General features: G+C 41.3%; 1 protein-coding gene across 6 annotated transcripts in view; it reads right to left on the minus strand.

Moving 5' to 3' along the window:
• The window catches only part of LOC124554752, a 207,831-nt gene that overhangs the window by 17,032 nt on the left and 165,227 nt on the right, over positions 1-25,572 (minus strand). For 5 of the 6 annotated variants that reach the window (XM_047128401.1, XM_047128402.1, XM_047128404.1 and 2 more), the window contains 3 exons: positions 14,602-14,740; positions 14,231-14,332; positions 11,092-11,191 (listed from right to left, as the gene is read on the minus strand). In XM_047128401.1, coding sequence (XP_046984357.1) covers positions 11,092-11,191; positions 14,231-14,332; positions 14,602-14,740 — 341 coding nt within the window. Of the gene's footprint in view, positions 1-11,091; positions 11,192-14,230; positions 14,333-14,601; positions 14,741-23,729; positions 23,869-25,572 lie in introns of those variants that run through there. The other variant, XR_006968432.1, reaches the window with a different exon arrangement.

Raw genomic sequence — 25,572 nt, forward strand, 5'->3', positions numbered from 1 at the left:
ACATCGAAGATAATTTGTTTCACATTCTACCCACCAGTAATAAGAAATACTTCCAAAAACAATTCTGCAGGACAGCTCGTGGCTGTGATGTGATCAGAACAGCATACACTCAAGCGTTTCCTCCCACTGCATCGGCTACCAGCCACCGGCCTGACGCCACCCGCCGCCTGAAATTGAGCGCTGCCCAAGTGGGCGCAGCGAGATGCTGTCAGTGCATGTATCAACTGTCATTTTCAAATTTGAAGTTCTAGTTCTCATCTTGTACTTAAGCATTGGATTTTGTATACTTGAAAATCATTAACTACAGTTAAGCGTTGTAAAATTTGGTCACAAGTGGAAACAGGTGTAACATCTGCAACACAGTATTTACTTTTGTTATAATAGAGGGATGAATGCAGAGGAGGCAGCCCCAAAGATGTGAACTGTGTGTGGGGCGAATGCTTTTGGGAAAAAAACGCCAGAAAAAGATATTCTTGTGTATACAAAGATCATTCTGGCATGAAAGGTTTTCCACAGTAAGGAAGTCTCAACTACTGATATAAGTGATGGATTATAATTTAACCATCATGTGACATTTGAAATCAACAGGTAAGGTTCAGAAATCTGGTGTAAGAGTACTGCATGCTCTAATTCAAAAGAACAAAAATCAACAGAGTGACTATTATTGCAGTTTGCTTGAAGATCATCAGGTCGCTCATTGAGCATTCCTGCGCAATACTATTACTGGTGACGAGTTATGATGCCTTTATCGTTACCTTCCTAAGAAGTGAAAGGCTGAGCCCTACCAAAAGATGTAAATTCGAGCAAAGAGTAGTGTGGACATAACATTTTCCACCTGATAGCTCCAAAAGTGTGTTTGGACTATGAATTCTTCCCCAGGGGTGTGTGTATCACAGCTAGAATTTGTTGCCAACAATTGAGACACCTTTTGGTCGCAGTCTAAGAAAATCGACCAACAAAACTATATCACATGTGCTACTGTATGATAACGCACTCTGTTGGTTTGAGAAACAAATCTATCCAGGAGATTGATAGGGAAGTCAACTCTCAGGAAATTGTCCCTCTGATCATATACTAGTAAATGTTTACCTTTCCCATTCTTGATCGATTAACCATCAAGGCAATTCATTTCTAGATGAAATTGCTCTTCAAACTGCACTGGTTTAGTGACATTGTTAGAACCAGTAGGTTTCTACAGGCGTAGAATTTGTAAACTACTTCAGCATAGTCAGATTGTTTTAGATATTGTGAAAGAATATAGTTGCTGATTAATTTCTCTTTGATGATTACTCTTGCATTCAATAAACTAATGGAAAATGCAATTAAAATAGTCACTGTACTAATGCAAATTAAATTCAACTTACTACAGAAACATCATGACAGCAGTCTATATTAACAAAGCAATAAGTGTCTGTAAGAGGATTGTGCCTATTTTAACACGAATTAGTAGGATATTAGTGACTTTTAACATCAAAAAGATCTGTATTTACTTCCTGTCATGTGTCACACTCAAGTATTACAAAAATGTGGCAGTTCATGGATAAAATTATGTATTCACAACAACAAAACATATGTCGGCAGAAAACAAAAGTGGCATTATGAAGTAGCAAGACGAATTTTTCTCGAGTGTCGTCTTACAATTCCCTTATTGAGTTTCTATCTGCCTGCTTGTAGCTCTGCTACAAAGGAATAAAATATCTGGCTTTTAGTGAGTCTCAAAAGGAGAACGAAAGTAGCTTGCACCTGGTAGGCAAGCACATTACCTCAGAGCTATAGAAGAGGTGCAGCATCTGTGTCTTACTTATTGGTCCAGCAGCCGCTCTAAATCGCAACATACGAGATGAGAGTAGTTGTATTTCCTGTTTGGAACGATTTTCATGGACTCAAAAGCATTAACTGATATCCATATATCACATCTCAAGAGAAAATCACTTACATTATTCAACTCAAATGACACGATAATATCAAGTGAATTTAGCAGGATAGTTTTGTGCCATCAAGGAAGTAACTCGTCGGTCACACAGTTGCCAAACATATTCTGTGTTGTTGCCAAGTTTCAATTATACTACCAGGAAGGATACCACCTGATGTGCTCTGTGAGTGACCTCGGAAGTGACTATAGCTTCATCGCAAAGCTGTGGGCAGCAAGGGCTGGAATATCCTCATTATATGTCAAAGAGTCTTATTCACATTTCAGTAACTAGATTTAGGGGCTAGAGTGTCATTACCTGTAATACATCGATGCACTGAGTGGAAACAAAATGGCATAAATTAATTACTGCGACAATTATTTGCATTTTACAGTCTGTCTTAATCGGACTGAAACATTGAAAGTGTATTCACCAGACACGATTCACAATTTTGGAGCTTCTCCAGTGGTTGAGTTGGCAACGTATCTTTGGTATTCTATATTATTATTGAAATCACTGTCACTGGCACACCCACCAGAAGACAGGCATGCCCTGGCTTCTTGTTGTCAGCTTTTCTGACGGATATTCTGCTGTTGCTAGAAACGTGAAGACTTAAAGGTGAATTCGAATATTCCATATGGCAAAAATCTGATGTTTCTATTCTTCCAGCTCTAACATTCAAAAAAGAGTTACAATAAGCGGCAGAAAAGTGTCTGTGAACCAACAATTAATAGTGTAGTCATAATTAGTGGAATCTGACAAACACCAAGTATCATCAGATAATTGTGAAAAACTGCTTTTTTCATCTGCACAGTATGAACTCAAGGGTTTCGTAGGATTCCTATAGTTAATTTCGTTGTGATTGTTTTCAATGACATTATAGGAGAAGCAAAACCATTTGACTTGAAATATAATTTTCCAGTGGGATTTGAATCTTAGGCTACAGTTGCAGTAGCACGTCCAGTGAGGTATCAAGCATATGAGCATTCACTCATTGCTGTAGTATAGGCTAGGGTAGAAAGAAGCAGGTTTCCCACAAAGTAAACACCGAGGGACACTGTAATTAACATATAAAAAGTAACCATCCCACAAACATAAAATTTCCAAATCGCCATCACTTATTAAACATGAATTGTTCAGAAAATTACAACTATATTTAGTGAAATGAGTAGGTTAATGAAGTTCCAGTCCATCACTATCACTGAGTTGCCAAACATTTTCTGAACAGAATTTAAGATGCAAATGTATGTGTGTGTGTGTGTGTGTGTGTGTGTGTGTGTGTGTGTGTGACTTCTTTCGGACATGTCCGTAAGAACAAACCGCTATGAATCGAAACAGATAGCCTTGTTAATCAATTACATATTGAAGGACAGATGTCCAGGCTGTCACAGTGCATTAAAATACAGATACGGCAGCAGATGAAAATTTGTGCCTGACCAGGTTCGAACCCGGATTTGTGGATATCTGAACGAACAGGAACCACACACACGTGTGTATACAGAGTGTTTGAGGAGGAACAGTATATATTGTAGCATGTGGTAGTATAGACAAACTGCATAAAAAAAACTCCATATAAATGTGTCCGCATTTTATTGAGTATAGAGATACAGCTGTTAGTACGTAACCCTGACATACTCAAAGCAAAGGCAAATCATGTTCAAAGTTGTTTTTCAAAAATTCTCCTACCATCTTCAACACACTTTTGACTTATCTTGATAACACCACATGTAACTCTTCTGAGGTCATCTCTGTGTACTTTTATGAGGGCTGCCCTATTCATAATCCAAATGATTAAATCGGCTCTTGCGTTTACTTTTTCTTTGTAGACTTTGCCTTTCAACAGTCTCCACAGGCAAAAATCCAAAGGGATAAGGTCGGGGACCTCGGTGTCCAAGAAAAGTGCCCACATCTACTGATCCATCTTCTGGGAAATGTTAGTTTTGCATGATGTGTCACCTGATGACTAGAATGTGCTGGAGCTCCGTCATGCTGGAGGAACATACGCTTTCTTGTAACCTAATGAACCTCTTCCAATAATGCTGGAAGCTCATTTTCAAGGAAGTGCAGACAATGGGGTCCTGTAAGGACCAACAAATGAAATGAAAATGCATTGAACCCAGCTGTATGTACTCAAAAATTGGACACACATTATGTGGCATTTTTTTTCTGCAATTTGTCTATACTACCACCTCCTACAATATTTACTATTCCTCCTGAAATATCTTGTATAATTATTTAGGTCTCGATGGGCCATCGGAAGTTTTCACTGCTAGATGCATGTCATAGTCCGAACCCTCGTGGGAATACAGTATGGCTGCGAGTGTGTGGAATAATGGATGGAGGGGGAGGGGTGGGGGTGTACTGTGTATGTGGTATGCAGCAAATATGGGAGTTCGCATCTGACAAGGAGTGTGTAGATAAGTCCTGCATGGAAGTTGGCTGTTGTGTCTCGATAGTGCAATGGTCAGCACATGTGCCTAGTAAGCAAATGGTCCAGGTTTGAACTCAGGTCGGGTACAAATTTTCATCTGCCACTATTGCTGTATTTCAATGCCCTATGACAGTGTTGACGTCTGTCTTTTGATATTTAAGATGCAATTGTTTTTTGAGGCAATACAGGTGATTTGCGGACATTTGTCTTGCCATCAATATGACGGGACTTCAACGGCATCCATTCCTTAGTTATTGCTTTCTGACGGCGCTAACCCATGTTACATACATGCGAATCAGATTGTAGCACATATTTAGTCATATAACGAATGGTCAGTATAGAAGTATTTATGAACAGTAGAAGCAGGATTGCAGAGAGCTGATCACTTAACCAAGTTCAACATAGAGTAACTGTGCAGTGAGTCATTTCAGCTGCATAGCTGACATCAATATTTGTCAAGCAATTCACTGCAGAATTAATGTAATACCTGATCGATAATCTCTGTAGTCATACTGTATCATTAGCAGCTCGTGAATGGAGTACTATGTTCATTAAATCAGATTACACAAGCTGATACCAAATAAAGAGAAGCGAGAAGAAATAAAGAGAAGCGTTACTGTAAGCAGTTTGACAACATAACACCACCGCACACACTGACTACCTGTACCATTATCATCACACAGTTGTTACTCACAGTGATTACGAGTTGCTGATGTTTGACAAGAATAGCAAAAAGTACCTCATGAATGTGAAGTTTCATTTGCATTACGCCTAGGGCAGAGAGAATCCTAAATAACAGTAAGAGGTTACCCAGCAAACGGGAGAGTCCACGTACTGCCTTGAGTTCTTGCAGTTTGATATTAAAGTAGTTCCCGACGGTTTCACACTAACAGGTTCTTGGATATCGGAATATTTATATGGGAATTATCAAAGTGTAATTGCTAGAACACTGAACTATCTTAATAACACCTCATTTTGGATTGGTTACGATTCGGAAAGCGATGTTAATTTGACGTTTTCATCCATCTCCTGACAACTTACTGAATGAAGCCTGAAGTGCACTCACAGTTGTGTTGCCCACAGCATGAATTCTGTAAAGTGTTGTGGCAGCTGGCAGTCATTGCTGAATACAGACATGTGCAAATATCTTCACTGCTCTAGGGGAAATCGTCTTTGTTGCATTTTTTCCATACCATAATTAGTACAATAACATAAGGCTCATTCTGCTGAAGAACTTTATGCCAGCAAGTCCTTAAATAAGAATCTGCGAGCGGTAGTAATGCATGAGAAAGGAAACAGACTGTTGGATAAAAGAATGGAGAGCTCCCTGCTTTTTGCATTTCCGATAGGGCCTATGATAAGAATCTGGTGTCATATTATGCTTCAGAACCCTAAACTGTTTATTTTTCACTTCATACTAAAAACAAAAGCTATGGTATGAGAAGAGGAAATGACTTACATGATTCCCAGAAACTTTAGTTTGTCTTGGGATTCAATAGAGTGTACATGCCATCACTGGTTAATATTCTGATGACTAATGACATGATACCCATTCAAATTGCCCCATGGCACCTGTGAGTAGAGACTCACATTGTTACTATAAGAACACACAGGCAGTGATGTCCGCTCACTGCAGTCAGAGCCATAGTGATTTCTTTCTGTTTATGGTAAATCATCTGCTGCAGTGTCAATGCTCAGCCTACAAAAACAAATCGCAGTGTCAATGCTCAGCCTACAAAAACAAATCGCAGTGTCATTGGGCACTGCTAATCGCTGTACTTGGCGCAAGCCGCAACAGGAGCGCACTGTCTCTGCTAACGATATTACTTACTTAACGTAATATGCAGGACATGGGTTGGGTAAAAATTCAGTTTGTGGTAACTAGCCATTGCATTAAAATACTTTACAGTTATATTTGATGCAATATTTATTGTTGCTTGTTTCTCCAATGTTAATAGTATTGATTCAGAAGAATGCGCGTGAAAACACACACACACACACACACACACACACACAGAGAGAGAGAGAGAGAGAGAGAGAGAGAGAGAGAGAGAGAGAGAGAGAGAGAGAGTGTCATTGATTCCAGTGAGAGTGATGACTGTTGTCCATTGAACAACACATGTGCCAATCAATTACACAGATACACTGCAAACGAAAGGTGTCTCAGTTGTTGGCAACAAATTTCAGCTGTGAGGTGTGATGGACACACCCTTGGGGAAGAATTCATAGTGCAAAACACACTTTTGGTGCTATCAGATGGAAAATGTTATGTTCTCACTACTCTCTGCTCATGTTTATGTCTTTTGGTAGGGCTCAGCCTTTCATTTATTAGCAAGTTAACGATGAAGGCATCATAGCTCGTCACCAGTAACAGTACTGCACAGGAATGCTCAATGAAGTACCTGATGATGTTCAAGAAAACTCCAATAATAGTCACTCTGTTGATTTTTGTTGTTTTGAATTAGAGCATGCAGTACTCCTACACCAGTCTTCGGAACTTTGCCTGTTGATTTCAAATGTTGCACGATGGTTAAATGGTAACCCATCACTTACATCAGTAGTCGAGTCTTCCTTACTGTGGAAAATCTTTCATGCCAGAATGATCTTTGTTGAAACAAGAATATCTTTTTCTGGCGTATTTTTCCCAAAAGCACTCGCTCCACACACAGTTCACATCTTTGGAGCTGCCTCCTCTGCATTCACCCCTCTATCATGCCAAAAGTAAATACTGTGTTGCAGATGTTACACCTGTTTCCACTTGCGACCAAATTTTATAATGCTTAACTGTAGTTAATGATTTTCAAGTATGCAAAATCCAATGCTTAACTGCAAGATGATAACTAGAACTTCAAATTCGAAAATGACAGTTGATACATGCACTTACAGCATTGTGCTGTGTTCACCTGGGCAGCGCCTGATTTCAGGCAGCGGGTGGCGTCTAGCTGGTGGCTGGTAGGCACACGAGGAAATGCTCGAGCATATGCTGTTCTGATCGTGTCGCAGTCACAAGCTGTCCTGCAGAATTGTTTCTTATTACTAGTGGGTAGAATGTGAAACAAATTATCTTTGATGTTCAATCAGACTCATAACATTAGGCGAGGGCCTAAATGTGGTTATAAAAAAAAACAAGATACAGTTGGACAGGATCGCATGACTATAAGTTTAAAATGCACGATGATTACCACTAGACCACGGGCTCACACAACGTGACAACATCTTGGAAATAGACAACACTTCCTCCTGACACTTCCGTATCTTACAGTGTTGCCAGATTGTGCAGATGGCTGGACTTAGCATTGTCAAGGGTGGTCGAGTTTATTGGCCACCTTAAGTGAATGATTCCGACTTAGTCTCTGTGGCAGCTGGCCAGCAGTCAGTTTTTATGTCTAAGATTGTACGTCTAGGAAACGGTGAAGTTGGTTGAGTGTTTCTAGAGATCTAGGGAAAGTGGCGCTCAAGGATGGTGAAACCACTAGTAGGCAGCTTGGTGATGGACATCCGTAATTCATCACCGAACATGAAGGAAGGAGGCTTGTCTGCTATGTAAAGCATGATAGGGCAGACCTGTGGCTGACCTGATGACAATGTACAATGGCAGTGCACGCATATGTGGTATAGAGCACACCACTCTGTGCACATTGCTGAACAGGGGGCTCTGCAGCAGACAACCTGTGTGTTCTCATGTTGATTCCACAACTATATCAATTACATTTTCTTTGGGCATGGAATCATCAAGATTGGACCATGGATCAATATGGCATCATTCAAGCAAAAAGCTGCTTGAAACACACACTGCACAACAGATGCAGGCCGGTGTGGACAGTGCTATGCTATGTTATGGGGGCCATTCCCCTGGGCTTGCATCGGACCTGTGGTAATCATTGAAGGCACCATGGCAGCTGTGGTCAATATAAACAATATTACAGACTACCTTCATCACTTTATGCCTGATATCTTTCTTGATGGTGATGGCATCTTCCAAATGGATAACTGTTCATGACACAAGGCCAGAACTGTGCTACAGTGATCTAAGGAGCATGATGGTGGACTCATAATGCCTTGGCCACCAAATTTGCCTGATCTGAACACTCAACACATCTGGGATGCTATTGGGGGCCAGCTCTGTGCTCATAAACCACTGGCCCACAATTTATGAAACTTGTGTGACCTGTATACAGGCATCTGGTGCCACATACCTCCGCAAACCTACAAAGGACTTGTCAAATCCATGTCACACACAACTGTTGCTGTTTTGTGTTCTAAATGTAGACTGACTTGTTATTAAGGAGGTGGTAATAATGTCCTGGGTCATCAGTATGTAAATAATGATGTACTGATTATAATTCTGTCCTTTGAACTAAGAGACAACTTTATTTTTAGGTACATCATCAGTGCACTGTGCTAGTAAGCAGACACTGGGAAGGTTATGCAAAACGCAAACATCCAAACAGTCTTTAGACACTGGTTGTACATACGAACAACAGTATACAGGTAACTTTGAAAGCTATCAATGGACCTATTTTCTCAAAAGGCCACACAAACTCCTAAAGAAACTTTACCGCTTATCACTTAAACTTTGTCTTCTGCAAAGTGGAATCTGAACTAGATACAGCAAATACTATGATGACATAGAAGCAAAAGTGTGAAAGGCAGTCAATGTTTATTTATTTGTAGAATTTTAGCTAATAAAAAATAGAAATAAGACTACTGTATCTCAGCAGCTGCAACTAACAGTGGTTCTGTTCAACTTATCAGAGTCATCATTTAACACTTCATTGTTTGGCAAGTCATTATCTTTCTCCCCTACATCATAAAAACATTATTAATAATTCTAAACAGCAGATGAAGGCATCTGCTTGTGTGTCTAGCAGTAAAGTTACAACCAGAACCTGTACTGTGTCTCAATTAAATGTCAATAGACCCTAAGATGTCAGACCACTAATAAACACTCCACTTTAGAACAACAACAAGAAAGTTTCAACTCTTGCAGTCAGCAAGATCAGTAGAGAGAGAGAGAGCATTAGCTTAGTTGGACAAAACTGATGAAAAGAGTCAGTTGTATTCTTTCTGAAGGAAACATGTAATTCACATTAAGTTATTTACAGAAATTCCAGAAAATTAATTTGGGATTTAAAGACTAAGATCTGAACTAATCTTGTCCTGAATATGAGTTCAATACTTCATTACTACACCATCTTTCCAGACTGGAGGAAGTCTATAAAGCAATAGAAGTTTCTTTTCATGTATACAATGGAAAAAGGGCCCCTTCACAAGTGGCCACTGAGAAGCACTTCTCTGCAGTGCAATGAGCTTTCACAGGGCACGGTAGGGCACATTGCTACTGGAGACAGAAGGGGCTCCTCTGTCATTGCACTGTGTTGCTTTGATCTGCCACTGCTGCTGTGCTGCTGTGTTTCGGTTCCATCATGGTGTCTGATGAGCAGGATGCCTCTCTTTTACTTCTCTTACTGAATAAGGGAACTGAATAGAAGTAATTTAAAAGTAAGGTTAAGGTATCACCATTTCTCGGAGGAAGAATAGTTACAGGTTTTTTAAAAGAGGCTACCAATGTACCCAATTCCATGGTGGCTACAAAAGGTAAACATACACATGTCACTAAGCCAGCTGACCATGGGTCACTTTATCACAACAACAAAAACTTTTCCTCGACATTGTTCCTGGTCATGTGTTATTCCCTCCACAGACTCATATTGATTGAAATTGGAGCAAACAGACGATTACCAAAGTTTTGAGAATTCAAGATCCCATCGCTTCATAGGAAGGTAACTGACAATGAAATTACATTTGCTCAAAGCAGGCAGTTGTCTGAAGGCTGTGATTACTTCCCTCCTGTAAGTCTTGATGATTAAGGTTTCAGCATGTAATCTTTCTTACTGTGTTAATATGGAGGCAATTTCTTTTCACAGAGTTTTCAGATGCAACCTCCGTATGGCTAGAAGATATGTTGAATGTACTCTGGACATTCTTGCTAAAGAATGCACAATTTCTGATCAGCATTTGAATATTTTTCCACATATTTTCTGAGGTTATTATAAAAACTTGCTGTGTGTTGCACAGTTTTGTTCACAACTGAGACAGATACATATCTGAGCACACTTTGTGCACTTGTGGGTTACATAACATGTCAACAGACCCAACACAAGTAGGAGGAAATGTGAGTCACATTCACCAATCATCATCATCATCTCTGAAGAACTTTTGCCTCCAACGTCTGTTGAAAACTTTAATTTTCTGCAGTTTATCTGAATATTCCCCACACTCTTTGTTGCATATTGATGGATGTTTTTCAGCTTCACAGATGAACTCCTCCATATTGACTTCCACCTCTAGCAGCAGTATGACCTAACTGACCATAGTACCAAATAATAGTGAGCAGAAATCCCAATGTGTCACAAGCCAACTGTTAACATGTGGCGATACCCACTGCTTGGCCGTTTAGCAGACCCACCAGCGACATCGTGTGAAGGCTGCTATTGCAAGCAATGTTCCACCAGCAGTGGCGATAGTCCACCACTGAGTGCCACGGAAGCTCTGTGGCACTGCACGTTTGAAGGTTCACATTTAAACAAATGCTTTATCAGTGGAAGCACCACTGAGAAGTGCTTCTCAATGGCTCTGTGTGAAGGGGAACGAGGGCTAAGATAAATTTCATACGCACACCAAATTTATATGTGGTTGATGTCACACAAAACCAGACAGAGAAAAGGTAGAAGTAAAGTAGAAATGTACCTGCCAACAGACTTTCATAGCAGTCTACACAAACACGGTCTGGTTGGAATCGTTTGTATTGTAATGGAGCTCGGAAATCTGAACAGTTACTGCAGACGACCTGAAATGCAAACATGAAAACAAATAAGTCCACAGCTAAGGACACTGCGATAACAAAATTACAGATGCACAAAAGAATTTTTGAGAGTGGGCTGTTGCGAAAAAAGTTTGCTATGAGTTTAAACCATTCCTTCGGTGGAATACGCTGTCTACGATTAATTTATTAAAATTAATAGTAGTAGTAGTAGTAGTAGTAGTAGTAGTAGTAATAATAATGATGACAACAATAATAATAATGATAAAAGACAGACTGAACAGTGGCTGTCTGTGGTCTGTTACTCATGAGGAACAGCAGTTACGTATAGGATTTGGAACAGAACATGCTATACCTGCTAGAAACACAGGTTACTAGAAGCATAACTGGATAAATGGGCAGGTTACGTCAACAAATGCACAAATAAATAATGGAATTCAAAATAGAACAGAAAATGACTAGCAAAAAATTACTGTATACGAGGCACCATGTGTTGACAGTGTTGATGCAGAGTCATATTGACTTACTTGAAAACAAATCTGAACTGTGAATTTTGAACAATGGAACATATTATTATTTTCATCATCATCATCATCATCACCATCATCATTAGTAGGAGTAGTAGTAGACTACTGCTACAATTACTGTACAGATAACACATGTGTCAGTATAACGCAATTTAAAGGACAATAGAAAAGAACATTTATACATTGATGCCTTAACTAGACAAAAGCTACAGCAATTTAATGCTACTTCTGCAAAAATTACAACCTGTCCAAAGAACTCTATACTGAAAAGTTTTAACTGTGGGCAGCATTGTCTGGTGTTTTATGTAGCAGTAACATTCTGCACAATGCTGACTACATGTGACAGATATTAGACACGAGTCATTCATGTGAGTATGAACCATGAAGCATAGGGCCAAGTGCCTGGATGACACAGGAATAGGCTAATATTCCAGGTGGTTACAACTAAACTTTCCCAACATATTATAACACAGAAACTAATTACCATATGAGGACCAAACTTGGTAGCATTAATGTCAAGGACATGGGGAAGAGAAATAATGCAGAATGAACTCTATTGAAATACTTTTAATGTGCTGCTATGGTACATCATGTCATTACATACCAGTATGTAGTGTGTATAACCGAGAAAGTAGAGAGCGAAGTCAACATGTCATTGTGCGTCCTGTGGTGCAAACTGCTGTACCATATGGATCTTGTATGGATACCATTTGAGAATGGTTCTAAGCACCTTCCATAAAGTTGACCACAGGACGTTCAACTGTCGTGACACAGCATGCACAATGCCTGACGATCAGGAACTGTACGCAGCACTGTCTGCCATAGCAACAGTGATTTCATCAACCACCTGTGGTGCAATCGGTTGTCGGCCTCTCCCGGAGTGACGCCCAGTTCTCCAGTTGATTTGAACTTCTTCACCATGCTCTGCACAGCAGGTGGACAAAGAAGACCCTTCTGTAATCCATCCAGCCAGCGATGTTCTCGAAGTGCAGCTGCAGGATTACAGTTGTAATGCTGCTCCTTTAGTCCAAGCTCATGCTGACAGGTCAACAAGTGCATTGTGATTGGTCAGGTGGGTGAGGCTATGAATCACGATGACTGATCACAGCACCTGGTGACCATAGCTGGAATGGGATGGAAATCATGCACCTCGTACTCTGGACATTAATGCTACCAAGTTTGGTACTTGTACGGTAATTAGTTTCCGTGTTATAATGTGTTAAATTGGGAAAGTTTAATTATAACCACCCGGTATTATACAGATTTTGTGAGTGAGAGACACAAACTAGGGGTGGGGTTGTGGGGACAGACGTAGGAAGGGAAGGATCTAGAAAATTATACTCCTCATCTACAGACGTGACATAAGGTTGCTGGTGCACTAGTAGACAGTGTAATTGAGTTGTTCAAGCCAGCAACAAGATGTGTTCAGTGGGAGGAAGATGTCAAGATAGAATTGGGATGTTACACAAGTGATAAGTTTATGGACAATATGTGGAATATATTTTCTACCTGTAAAAGCCTTGGTAAGATTTTAAGCATTTGTGGATAAATATTATTAGTCTCTGACTACACAGAGCCTAAAAGTTTGCAGGCTGTAGAAGATGTATCTTTACAGTAGGAAATGTTAATAATCTGAAAGAGGAAATTCGGCTGATGTATTGGTGCATTTAATATGTACAGACATTACTGTGGACCTATTGGATAGGTACACATCAATGTTGAGGAAGATCAAAAAAGGAAATTCAAGTGAAAAGACTATTTATCTCCTGTGAATCCACAAGAAAATTAGTGACTCTGTACAGAGGAGTGGGTTATTAGTTTGGGTTCACTGAGGGACAAGCGGCCCAAGAACAAATTGGCATGGAAGGGTGCCATCATGATTTTAAGTGTGTCTAAGGGTGAAAATCCTCACATTTATAATAAAATAGTAGGGTAAAGGGAGAGGCAATGTCTGATGGCGGCAAGGCCATGGACATGAGGTATATGGGTACTGACAAACAGAAAACAAGATTGCATGTTTGTAATCCCCTATTCATATTCAACTCTCCATCTCAGAAGTGAGTGGTGTGTTGTGCTCTCAACCACTGTTTTTATTTTATCCAGGAATTTTCATTTCTGTATTGCGTTAACTTAAAAAAAAAAACAATTTTTAAACAAGGATATCGTTACACCAATTCCTCTCAGTCCTTGTCATAAACCATTTATCACAACCAATTTGCATTGTGGAAAATGTAATAAGTGGACAGGAATCAGGGATGGGTGAACTTGTAGCCCTATATCATTATAAGAAATAAGGAAAATAAAACAAGAATTAAGGAGTTAAATAATGGATAAGCAGATAGCGCCATGAACAAAAACTTTTAGATTTTGATTACTACATGACAGACAGATCTCTGAAGTACATATCATACTAATAAAGAGTAAAAATGTTAATCAAAGAGAACTTTACCAGTACATAAAATGTAGACTGACAGTTGTAACCCAATTTAAATAGTAACAAAAGGCTGAGCTTCAAACGCACACACTGGAAACTACACACCTTTCCACATGCTCGGCAATGGTGTCGCCGGAATGTTACAGTAAATACAGCCACACAACACTGACACTTTGTCACTCGGCCATCCTGAATCCACACAGGGACCTATGGAATAGGATAATTAATAACACCTTAACAAACAGACCATATACTATTGCTTAATATGGTTGATGGCCTCTTCAGCATTTAAGAAAATAAGTAGATGCAATACTCTCCATTAGCTTTAAAAGATCTCTCTAACCTCAACATTTACTGATTCTTGAACTGATAACTACTTGGTCATAAACACACATTAATGTGCGTAAAAACACACAGTCACAAACAAAACAATTGCAAATATATTGATATTTCAAAGCGATTTGAATGATTTTTACCTCTTTTCCCAGTTTAAACGTTTCAGAAAAATTGTCATTATCTTTTGCACTTAATTTGTGGAAGGAAAGTTGTCGATATGTATAATCCTTTATAGCTGCCTGAAGAGCATCTACCCATTCCTGCCGTTCTTCTTGAGACCTGTTAACATAAAAAAAACTTTCCATATCTCCCGTACAACATGAAACACAGATAGGAATACTTATTCATTAACATAAAAAGCAATGACTACTGAATACTGAAGTATTACACTACAGAATAACTGGCTTAATCAGTTACATCTGTAGGAATACAACTTGCATAAATGTCAGCGGCACCAACAGAGAGAAAAGTGGATAACTCTGCACAGAAATGATGAAATTGAAGCTGTATTATTCCCCTACAGGTTAAAGTCTCTTTCCTCATGGGCTGCGACAGAGTTAAAAGGAAAGGATAATGTACTATTAGATTGGATTGGATTGTTTGGGGGAAGAGACCAAACAGTGTGGTCATCGGTCTCATCAGATTAGGGAAGGAAGGGGCAGGATGTCGGCCGTGCCCTTTCAAAGGCACCATCCCGGCATTTGCCTGGGGTGATTTAGGGAAATCACGGGAAACCTAAATCAGAATGGCCAAACGCGGGATTGAACAGTCGCCCTCCTGAATGTAATATTAGAACATGGAAGTCTATCATTATCCTAATATTTGAAGTTTTAGTACTTATTTAAGAAAGAAATGAGACTTTAACTTCGAGTAACCAGATACTTATTCGGCAAAGTTGTCCTCTGCCTTGTAAGGTTCCACATACCAACATCCTTAACATCTTCCATATTCTGGCAATTCTTACTCTCTTGTGCCCCATTCCTTATAAACGTACTTCCTGCCAGTTTGCATTGTAGAAAATGAACGAACTACTCACTATCAAACAAAAGTGAGGCAACAGCTTTCCCAGCTTGGATCTACACTCTAGTCATTAGCAAATCAGTGGTACAGTGATGAAAAGTAAGGAAATACAGTAAGATCCTTAATACACTCCTGGAAATGGAAAAAAGAACACATTGACACCGGTGTGTCAGACCCACCATACTTGCTCCGGACACTGCGAGAGGGCTGTACAAGCAATGATCACACGCACGGCACAGCGGACACACCAGGAACCGCGGTGTTGGCCGTCGAATGGCGCTAGCTGCGCAGCATTTGTGCACCGCCGCCGTCAGTGTCAGCCAGTTTGCCGTGGCATATGGAGCTCCATCGCAGTCTTTAACACTGGTAGCATGCCGCGACAGCGTGGACGTGAACCGTATGTGCAGTTGACGGACTTTGAGCGAGGGCGTATAGTGGGCATGCGGGAGGCCGAGTGGACGTACCGCCGAATTGCTCAACACGTGGGGCGTGAGGTCTCCACAGTACATCGATGTTGTCGCCAGTGGTCGGCGGAAGGTGCACGTGCCCGTCGACCTGGGACCGGACCGCAGCGACGCACAGATGCACGCCAAGACTGTAGGATCCTACGCAGTGCCGTAGGGGACCGCACCGCCACTTCCCAGCAAATTAGGGACACTGTTGCCCCTGGGGTATCGGCGAGGACCATTCGCAACCGTCTCCATGAAGCTGGGCTATGGTCCTTCACACCGTTAGGCCGTCTTCTGCTCACGCCCCTACATCGTGCAGCCCGCCTCCAGTGGTGTCGCGACAGGCGTGAATGGAGGGACGAATGGAGACGTGTCGTCTTCAGCGATGAGAGTCGCTTCTGCCTTGGTGCCAATGATGGTCGTATGCGTGTTTGGCGCCGTGCAGGTGAGCGCCACAATCAGGACTGCATACGACCGAGGCACACAGGGCCAACACCCGGCATCATGGTGTGGGGAGCGATCTCCTACACTGGCCGTACACCACTGGTGATCGTCGAGGGGACACTGAATAGTGCACGGTACATCCAAACCGTCATCGAACCCATCGTTCTACCATTCCTAGACCAGCAAGGTAACTTGCTGTTCCAACAGGGCAATGCACGTCTGCATGTATCCCGTGCCACCCAATGTGCTATAGAAGGTGTAAGTCAACTACCCTGGCCAGCAAGATCTCCCGATCTGTCCCCCATTGAGCATGTTTGGGACTGGATGAAGCGTCGTCTCACGCGGTCTGCACGTCCAGCACGAACGCTGGTCCAACTGAGGCGCCAGGTGGAAATGGCATGGCAAGCCGTTCCACAGGACTACATCCAGCATCTCTACGATCGTCTCCATGGGAGAATAGCAGCCTGCATTGCTGCGAAAGGTGGATATACACTGTACTAGTGCTGACATTGTGCATGCTCTGTTGCCTGTGTCTATGTGCCTGTGGTTCTGTCAGTGTGATCATGTGGTGTATCTGACCCCAGGAATGTGTCAATAAAGTTTCCCCTTCCTGGGACAATGAATTCACGGTGTTCTTATTTCAATTTCCGGGAGTGTATTTAGAGATAATAGTATGAAGATAGAAAGAAAATAACAAGTTTTCAGTTCTATATCAGTTCCTAGAGCCCACTTTGCACAAGGGGGAAGGGTCATTCTAGCTTGTGTGTCACATGTACAAGCCAAAAGTTGAGCTCTCATCTTAAACTGATTTCTTTTCCTTCCCTCATCTTCTCTTCTCCTTCATACTATCATGATTTTCTTACATCTTCCAATTTTTCTCTCTTGAATCATCATCTTGTCCACCTACTATACTATACAGGGTGTTACAAAAAGGTACGGCCAAACTTTCAGGAAACATTCCTCACACACAAAGAAAGGAAACATGTTATGTGGACATGTGTCCGGAAACGCTTAATTTCCATGTTAGAGCTCATTTTATTACTTCTCTTCAAATCACATTAATCATGCAATGGAAACACACAGCAACAGTATGTACCAGTGTGACTTCAAACACTTTGTTACAGGAAATGTTCAAAATGTCCTCCGTTAGCGAGGATACATGTATCCACCCTCCGTCGCATGGAATCCCTGATGCGCTGACGCAGCCCTGGAGAATGGCGTATTGTATCACAGCCGTCCACAATACGAACACGAAGAGTCTCTACATTTGGTACCGGGGTTGAGTAGACAAGAGCTTACAAATGCCCCCATAAATGAAAGTCAAGAGGGTTGAGATCAGGAGAGCGTGGAGGTCATGGAATTGGTACATACTGACGAAATTAAAATGAGCTCTAACATGGAAATTAAGCGTTTCTGGACACATGTCCACATAACATCTTTTCTTTATTTGTGTGTGAGGAATGTTTCCTGAAAGTTTGGCTGTACCTTTTCGTAACACCCTGTATATTACAGTGTTTCTCCAACCCGTGCGGATGTGTATACATCCATATTCCAGAACCTTACTGAAAAAGCAGTCTACACCTTATTTTCTTCACCAACATATATTTTGATACAGAAGGCTTGTTGATTTAATATTGCTTTCCATAATATTGTCAGTTACACTAATGTTTATGAAACTTACAATACCCAGAAATAATTCATCCATACCTAGAGGATGTGTAGAGTTGTGCACCAAAAATAAGTAAAATCATAAAGAAATGGCCTACACACAGTTTCTGCAGTGCACACTCTAGTCTGATTAAAAAGATCAGTGTAATGCTGGCGAACATTGAAGCCAACTAGAAAAAAGAAAGCAGTTGCCTGGATGCTTTGAGGTCAAAGGAGACAATATCAGAATAAGAATGTCTGAACAGGGTAGGAATGATTGATGTCTGGTAAATTGGTTTACGAAATTACCTCAACATTTTAACAAGTGCAGTGCAAGGCATGACATGGTTACTATCTTCATCGCATGGCTGTAATAAGTGCAGTTTTGCCCGTGTTTACTTGATACTGGAACACTGCAAAACATGTGAACTTGTCTGCCTCAATGATACACTGTTGTCTGCAGTGGTGACATGAATGCTATTAGATCAGCATCTATTGTTCAGGAGCCACGAACATCTCAAACTGAAATGATTGTATGAAAGTTACTGTTAGCATGCTGAGAGACAAAATGTAATGTTTTCAGATTAGGGAGGGAGGGAAAAGAAGATTAGGGTTTCATGTCTCACTGCTGATGAGGTCATTACAGATGGAGCACAAGCTGGGATAGGTGAAGGATGATGAAAGAAATCAACCCTATCTTTTCAGTGCAATCATCCCAGCATTTGCCTTCTGTGATTTAAGAAAACCATGGAAAACTTAAAACTGGGTGCTCAAACGAGGATGTGAATGGCTGTCCTCTCAAATTAGATCCAGTGTCTTAATCACTTTGTCATCTTGCTGAGGTCTTCAGACGAGTCCCACTTCAACCTATCCTCCAGTAATGTTTCCATACTTGTTGGAAGCATCAATTATAGCATATAATTGATAAGCTTCAAACTAAGTCCTTTGGGGTGATAGGCTCAAAGTTTGCCAGCAATCTATTCACACAATCACTAACATGGCATTATCTTTCCACAGAAAAATCAACACAGTCCTTCTTAGCACAAATACATTCATTGGTCAGTGCTGTCTCACCATTGGTCATGTTCTCTGTGCCTCTTCATCATCTAGTGTTATTTTTCCACGTATTAGATGTTTTGCTTTTGATGCTGTCCTTGGTGTTGCTGCATATCACAGACCACTGGATTCCTAAGCTGTGGAGTTGTTACTTCAAGCAGAAACTATGGACAAAATTGGAAGTAAAATTGGACAGAAACTAATTAACTCAGTTGAGTCTGAAATATCATTCCAGAAACATGGCTAATATGTTAATGTCTTGAACTTTGATAAAGGCCCAATATACACTCCTGGAAATGGAAAAAAGAACACATTGACACCGGTGTGTCAGACCCACCATACTTGCTCCGGACACTGCGAGAGGGCTGTACAAGCAATGATCACACGCACGGCACAGCGGACACACCAGGAACCGCGGTGTTGGCCGTCGAATGGCGCTAGCTGCGCAGCATTTGTGCACCGCCACCATCAGTGTCAGCCAGTTTGCAGTGGCATACGGAGCTCCATCACAGGCTTTAACACTGGTAGCATGCCGCGACAGCGTGGACGTGAACCGTATGTGCAGCTGACGGACTTTGAGCGAGGGCGTATAGTGGGCATGCGGGAGGCCGGGTGGACGTACCGCCGAATTGCTCAACACGTGGGGCGTGAGGTCTCCACAGTACATCGATGTTGTCGCCAGTGGTCGGCGGAAGGTGCACGTGCCCGTCGACCTGGGACCGGACCGCAGCGACGCACGGATGCACGCCAAGACCGTAGGATCCTACGCAGTGCCGTAGGGGACCGCACCGCCACTTCCCAGCAAATTAGGGACACTGTTGCCCCTGGGGTATCGGCGAGGACCATTCGCAACCATCTCCATGAAGCTGGGCTACGGTCCCGCGCACCGTTAGGCCGTCTTCTGCTCACGCCCCAACATCGTGCAGGCCGCCTCCAGTGGTGTCGCGACAGGCGTGAATGGAGGGATGAATGGAGACGTGTCGTCTTCAGCGATGAGAGTCGCTTCTGCCTTGGTGCCAATGATGGTCGTATGCGTGTTTGGCGCCGTGCAGGTGAGCGCCACAATCAGGACTGCATACGACCGAGGCACACAGGGCCAACACCCGGCATCATGGTGTGGGGAGCGATCTCCTACACTGGCCGTACACCACTGGTGATCGTCGAGGGGACACTGAATAGTGCACGGTACATCCAAACCGTCATCGAACCCATCGTTCTACCATTCCTAGACCGGCAAGGGAACTTGCTGTTCCAACAGGACAATGCACGTCCGCATGTATCCCGTGCCACCCAACGTGCTCTAGAAGGTGTAAGTCAACTACCCTGGCCAGCAAGATCTCCGGATCTGTCCCCCATTGAGCATGTTTGGGACTGGATGAAGCGTCGTCTCACGCGGTCTGCACGTCCAGCACGAACGCTGGTCCAACTGAGGTGCCAGGTGGAAATGGCATGGCAAGCCGTTCCACAGGACTACATCCAGGATCTCTACGATCGTCTCCATGGGAGAATAGCAGCCTGCATTGCTGCGAAAGGTGGATATACACTGTACTAGTGCTGACATTGTGCATGCTCTGTTGCCTGTGTCTATGTGCCTGTGGTTCTGTCAGTGTGATCATGTGATGTATCTGACCCCAGGAATGTGTCAATAAAGTTTCCCCTTCCTGGGACAATGAATTCACGGTGTTCTTATTTCAATTTCCAGGAGTGTAGATCCTCAGACTGAAACTCATTTCTCATTTTTGTCACGGAGATCTCTTTCAGAATTTTAAGTAGCCTGTTGTTCCACACATCTCAAAATTGAATTTATTCATTTTCAGCATGCTAGATGACACTAATTTTATTGAATCAAAAACAAATGTAACTCTGCACTGGACTAAAAGGTTTAATGTCAAATCATTATCTCTTGTTTGGCAAGTACTGTGCTAATGGCTCAGCTTTTGTTCCATAATTCAAATATAAGGGGCATTCAAAAAGAAATGAGCTGGCATCTGGAATGCGCAAGCCAGTGACAGGAGGGTACTATCGTGGCGTGTGTAACGAGGTGTGATTCTGACCAGAGCGTGGAAGTTCACAGCCCATCGCTAGAGGGCATGCATGTACGTCACATAACTATACAGAGCTATCAGCAGCATACAACAATCATCCAACGCTGCCAGTTCATTGCAGTGACATGGAGGCACCAAAAGAAGAGCAAAGAGGTGTTGTTCATTTTCTGACAGCGGAAGGAGTAGGAGGAATGGACAGTCATCAACGAATGTCACAAGTGTACGGCAAACAGTGCATGTCCCTTACAAGGGTCAAGCCATGGCAAAAGTGCTTCAAGGAAGGATGGGTGTCATTAGCCGATGATGCATGGTCTGGGGCACCACACTGCATTACCGATGACATTGTCCAGCTGGTGGATGCCCTCATTACTCAGGGCCGCCGAGTGACAGTGAAAGCCATAGCCGCCTTGGTCGGATTGAGCATCGGAAATGTTCACACCATCATGAAGGTATGACGGCACATGCACAAAGTTTGTGCCCAATGAGTGGCCTACAGTCTTCAACAACACCAAGAAGCATGTGGAATGGCCCACTGTCATGCTCATCTGCAGCACTAGGCTCGGGAAGGGAATGCGTTCCTGGGACGAGTGATGGCTGGAGATTTCATTCTGGAAACAGCCCCCAGGCTGTGGCACGCCATGTCTCCACAATATCCTTTCTTCCAGGAGTGCTAGTTCTGCAGCATCGCAGGAGAGCTTCTGTGAAGTTTGGAAGGTAGGAGAGAAGGTACTGGTGGAAGTAAAGCTGTGAGGACAGGGCGTGAGTCATGATAGGGTAACTCAGATGATAGAGCATTTGCCCACAAAAGGCAAAGGTCCCCGAGTTCGAGTCTCGGTCCGGCACACAGTTTTAATCTTCCAGGAGGTTTTATATCAGCACACACTCCGCTGCAGAGTGAAAATTTCATTCTGGATACAGGTACTGGTTTCTGTAATTATGCCTCTGGCTCGTTTCTTTTTGAATGCCCCTTATATTAGCAATATTATGAGGCTGTTGACTACCTATGGTTCAGGGGTCTCATTTAAAATGATGACATAAGCTAAGATGACAATCGTTGATTTTATCTATAATGGATGAATATTTTAACATTGACTGACTGATGATGATTCTCAATTGTTATCATTATGTTGCATACTCCTGCCACATCAACTGACTAACATAAGAGGCTGTTGCTTTAACAGCACGCCTAAATGAAATCACCTCAAACAGAAAATCTCTAGGTGTTTCATGTTAAGTTTACTTCTCTAGCAAAGCCAATTTGTCCAACATGATTTGTGTGCAGCTGTGACAATATATAATTGATGTGAATCATGCAGGATGTCACTCTAAGAATGATGCAATGGCTGCAATGTTACATATCAACCAGAGTTGTACTTCCAACTATCGAGTGACATCCCTCTTTGATGACAACAGAGCCCTAATAAAATGAGGCCACAATTTGCTCAGTTTTACCTCCAATGGTAATTTGTACAATTTCTGATGGGAGAACTTAGACTGGCTTAGTTAGTTATTTCATGAATTACTTGGGAAGCCTCTCTTGGTAGATGAGATATGCAAGATTCCTTCATGGCAGTCACTGGTATGGTAAGTGGAAGGTGCTGAAATTCATTCTAGATTCTTCATCCTTCATACATATGTTCAACAACTCTTGACATCAGATTGATTAGATGTTTTCTTCCTGAATCATGTTAAGACCTGCAGTTTAACAATCCCAAAAGGATATAAATATGGGATTGCATACTAACTCTTACCCTTGCTGTCTATATATCAATGAGTCTTCTGCTACATTTATCTATAAACATCTATTGCCAAATGTTTACTGCAATATATTACTATTTACTAGCAATTTTTGCTAGTTGCTAAGTATCTGCTATGCTGCCACACTAAACAAACCACACTGATAACACAAATTGCATTATTCTACCAGTTGAATTATTGGACTTCAGTGTACCTATACAGCCACCTTGTTAGATCATGATCATCTTCAACAACATCAACATCACCACCACCATCACCAATCTTCAGGTAAGAGTGAATATATGCAATTCACTAATGGCACCCAAAAACATTCCTGACATTCCTTAATCTTCCTTATATGCACCCCAAGAGAAGAATCGTGTATTTTGTACTCAGATCTATCAGCCTACAGGTGATGGATAATTATATCAGCCTACAGGTGATGGATAATTATATCAGCCTACAGGTGATGGATAATTATATCAGCCTACAGGTGATGGCTAATTCATTTGACAATGAGTACAAGAGGGGTAAAGATGCTCAGGCCAGCTCCATGTTGTCTCCAAATAATGTCAAGTAAGTGACTTTAGATTGAAATGAAGCTAGGTTTTACTAGCATTGAAGTACATTCCCATTTGCAAGGAATCTCAGTGCTTACACAAATACAGCAACTTTCAGAAGTAAAATTCGAATTATTTTTAGATTTTCCAGAAACTTTTGAAACTTTCATCATGAAGTGAAACCATTTAGCGGTAACTGGCCTCAAGCCAAGGATTATTGGGGCTACACAATAAAGCGTGGCCTCTGATCGATGTTCGTAGCCTCAGACATGACAATATGTTGACATATGATAGATGGTCAATCACTTACCAATCCAGAATTATAGTATTTCTGTATTCAAGTTTCCAGTCCTCAAATTGCCTGTTTCTATGAAGAAAGATGCCTTAATAATCTTTCCTGGATATCTGCTTCTTTCCATCATTGCTGGGGTATCTGGGGGTAGCATTTTCTGGAAAATACCACATTGCCAATGGGCATACTGTATGAGGTCTGTGAGATACCAGTCTCCTTGCACAGTATATTCATTTGTTTATTTGGTTAACAAATTAATAAAAGGACATACTTATTTGTTGGGAATTCAAAAGAAGTAGAGTTAGGTAAGTTAGTGCTCAATGTCCAACTGACACTGTGGACATTTGAACGAGGATGGAACAGACTGGAATCAACTTCGCCTTCCTGAAGAAACCTTCATGGCATTTACAAAAGCTGATTTAGGGAAACCACAGAGAAAACTAATTAAGGAAGACAACACTTTTAGTGTCACAGACAAGTCTGTCTCAATCAATGTACAGCTTTGTGAAGTGCTTCTGATTTTTCACTTCAGACTTCACGTATAATAAAATTTTGTGAATGGTTGGACATACGTTAACAGTCCTTGTGAATTTAATGAGGGTGAAACTCCACCTACTAGCATTTGTCAAATTTCATAATTTAAGGAAAAATATATTAACTGACATGGATGGCAGGAGAGATCTGATTTTAAAATAAATTCAAATTGATTTTACATGATTTATTTATTTAGTCAGTCATCAATTAATCACTGGCAGTGTTAATAAGTTACTGAATACATACAAAAAATATAGCTTCTTATAGTGTCTTAAATTACATAAGCTTCTACAAATTTACTACTTAAAATACAGTATTCACTTACATGTCTACACAACCATTAATGTAGTCACCCAGTCTTATTTTCTATTTGGCCATGTCAGTCTTCAGATTTATGTGTACACAGGAAACAATGAACAAAAGGTGGTTGTACAATCAGCAGAAGCAAAATCTGAAGAAGTTTTAAAATGCTTCTGCACCAACATCGTAATTCAAAATATAAGCTTCAACACGTGGTTGAAATCAAGTTGAATTTTCCCCAAACATGGGTTAAATTTCTTCGTGTCACTGCTTAAAAATAAGTTTCTGCTTATAGTTCTGCTGTAATCATCTCTGCTAAACAGCACAGAACAATTGCGTAGATAGATAAAACAGGAGTGCAACTGTTATCACACTCTTTTTGTTTGAAGAATCAGCCCGAAATCACAAGATCCCTCTTCAAACAATAGACCAATGCTGTTTGTTGTTGTTGTTTTTGTTGTCATTGTTAACACACCACAAGTAACAATCACCATATACATTGATGGGGAAAGGTAAATAATAGAGAAAATGACAGAAAAGGCTATTTGAAGCAAAAAAGTTTAAGATATATTCTCTCTTTCAAGTGATTTCTGATGTGCTTGTAAGTGTTAATAATCATCATGAAATGGTTTTATTATTTTTATTAATTTTGATGGGACAATTATTATTCATTCATAAGGCGACAAATTTACAACAGTTTATATTACATTATTTCTGCAGGTAATGTTTGTCATGCAAGTGTTTGAAGAGTATCAAGATGCATACGAGATCATCACATGGCAATTGTAAGACTATGCTGAATGATGTTAATGATGAGTTGCTATGTGTTGCTTGAGGCTTTCCCAATGGACTAGTTGTAAATATGGTTCTCGGGCGAGACGACAGATGTCGTCGTGAAAACGACACAATATTTCATCCGCACAACTGACTAACATCTTCATATGTGGCAAACACACTGCTCAGGCTGTGACCAAAGCCTCATATTTACGACAATCAGAGAAGAAACTGTGCAGGTGTGAGTGATCCA

The sequence above is a fragment of the Schistocerca americana genome, chromosome X (assembly GCF_021461395.2).
Source record: "Schistocerca americana isolate TAMUIC-IGC-003095 chromosome X, iqSchAmer2.1, whole genome shotgun sequence".
Lineage (NCBI taxonomy): Eukaryota > Metazoa > Arthropoda > Insecta > Orthoptera > Acrididae > Schistocerca > Schistocerca americana.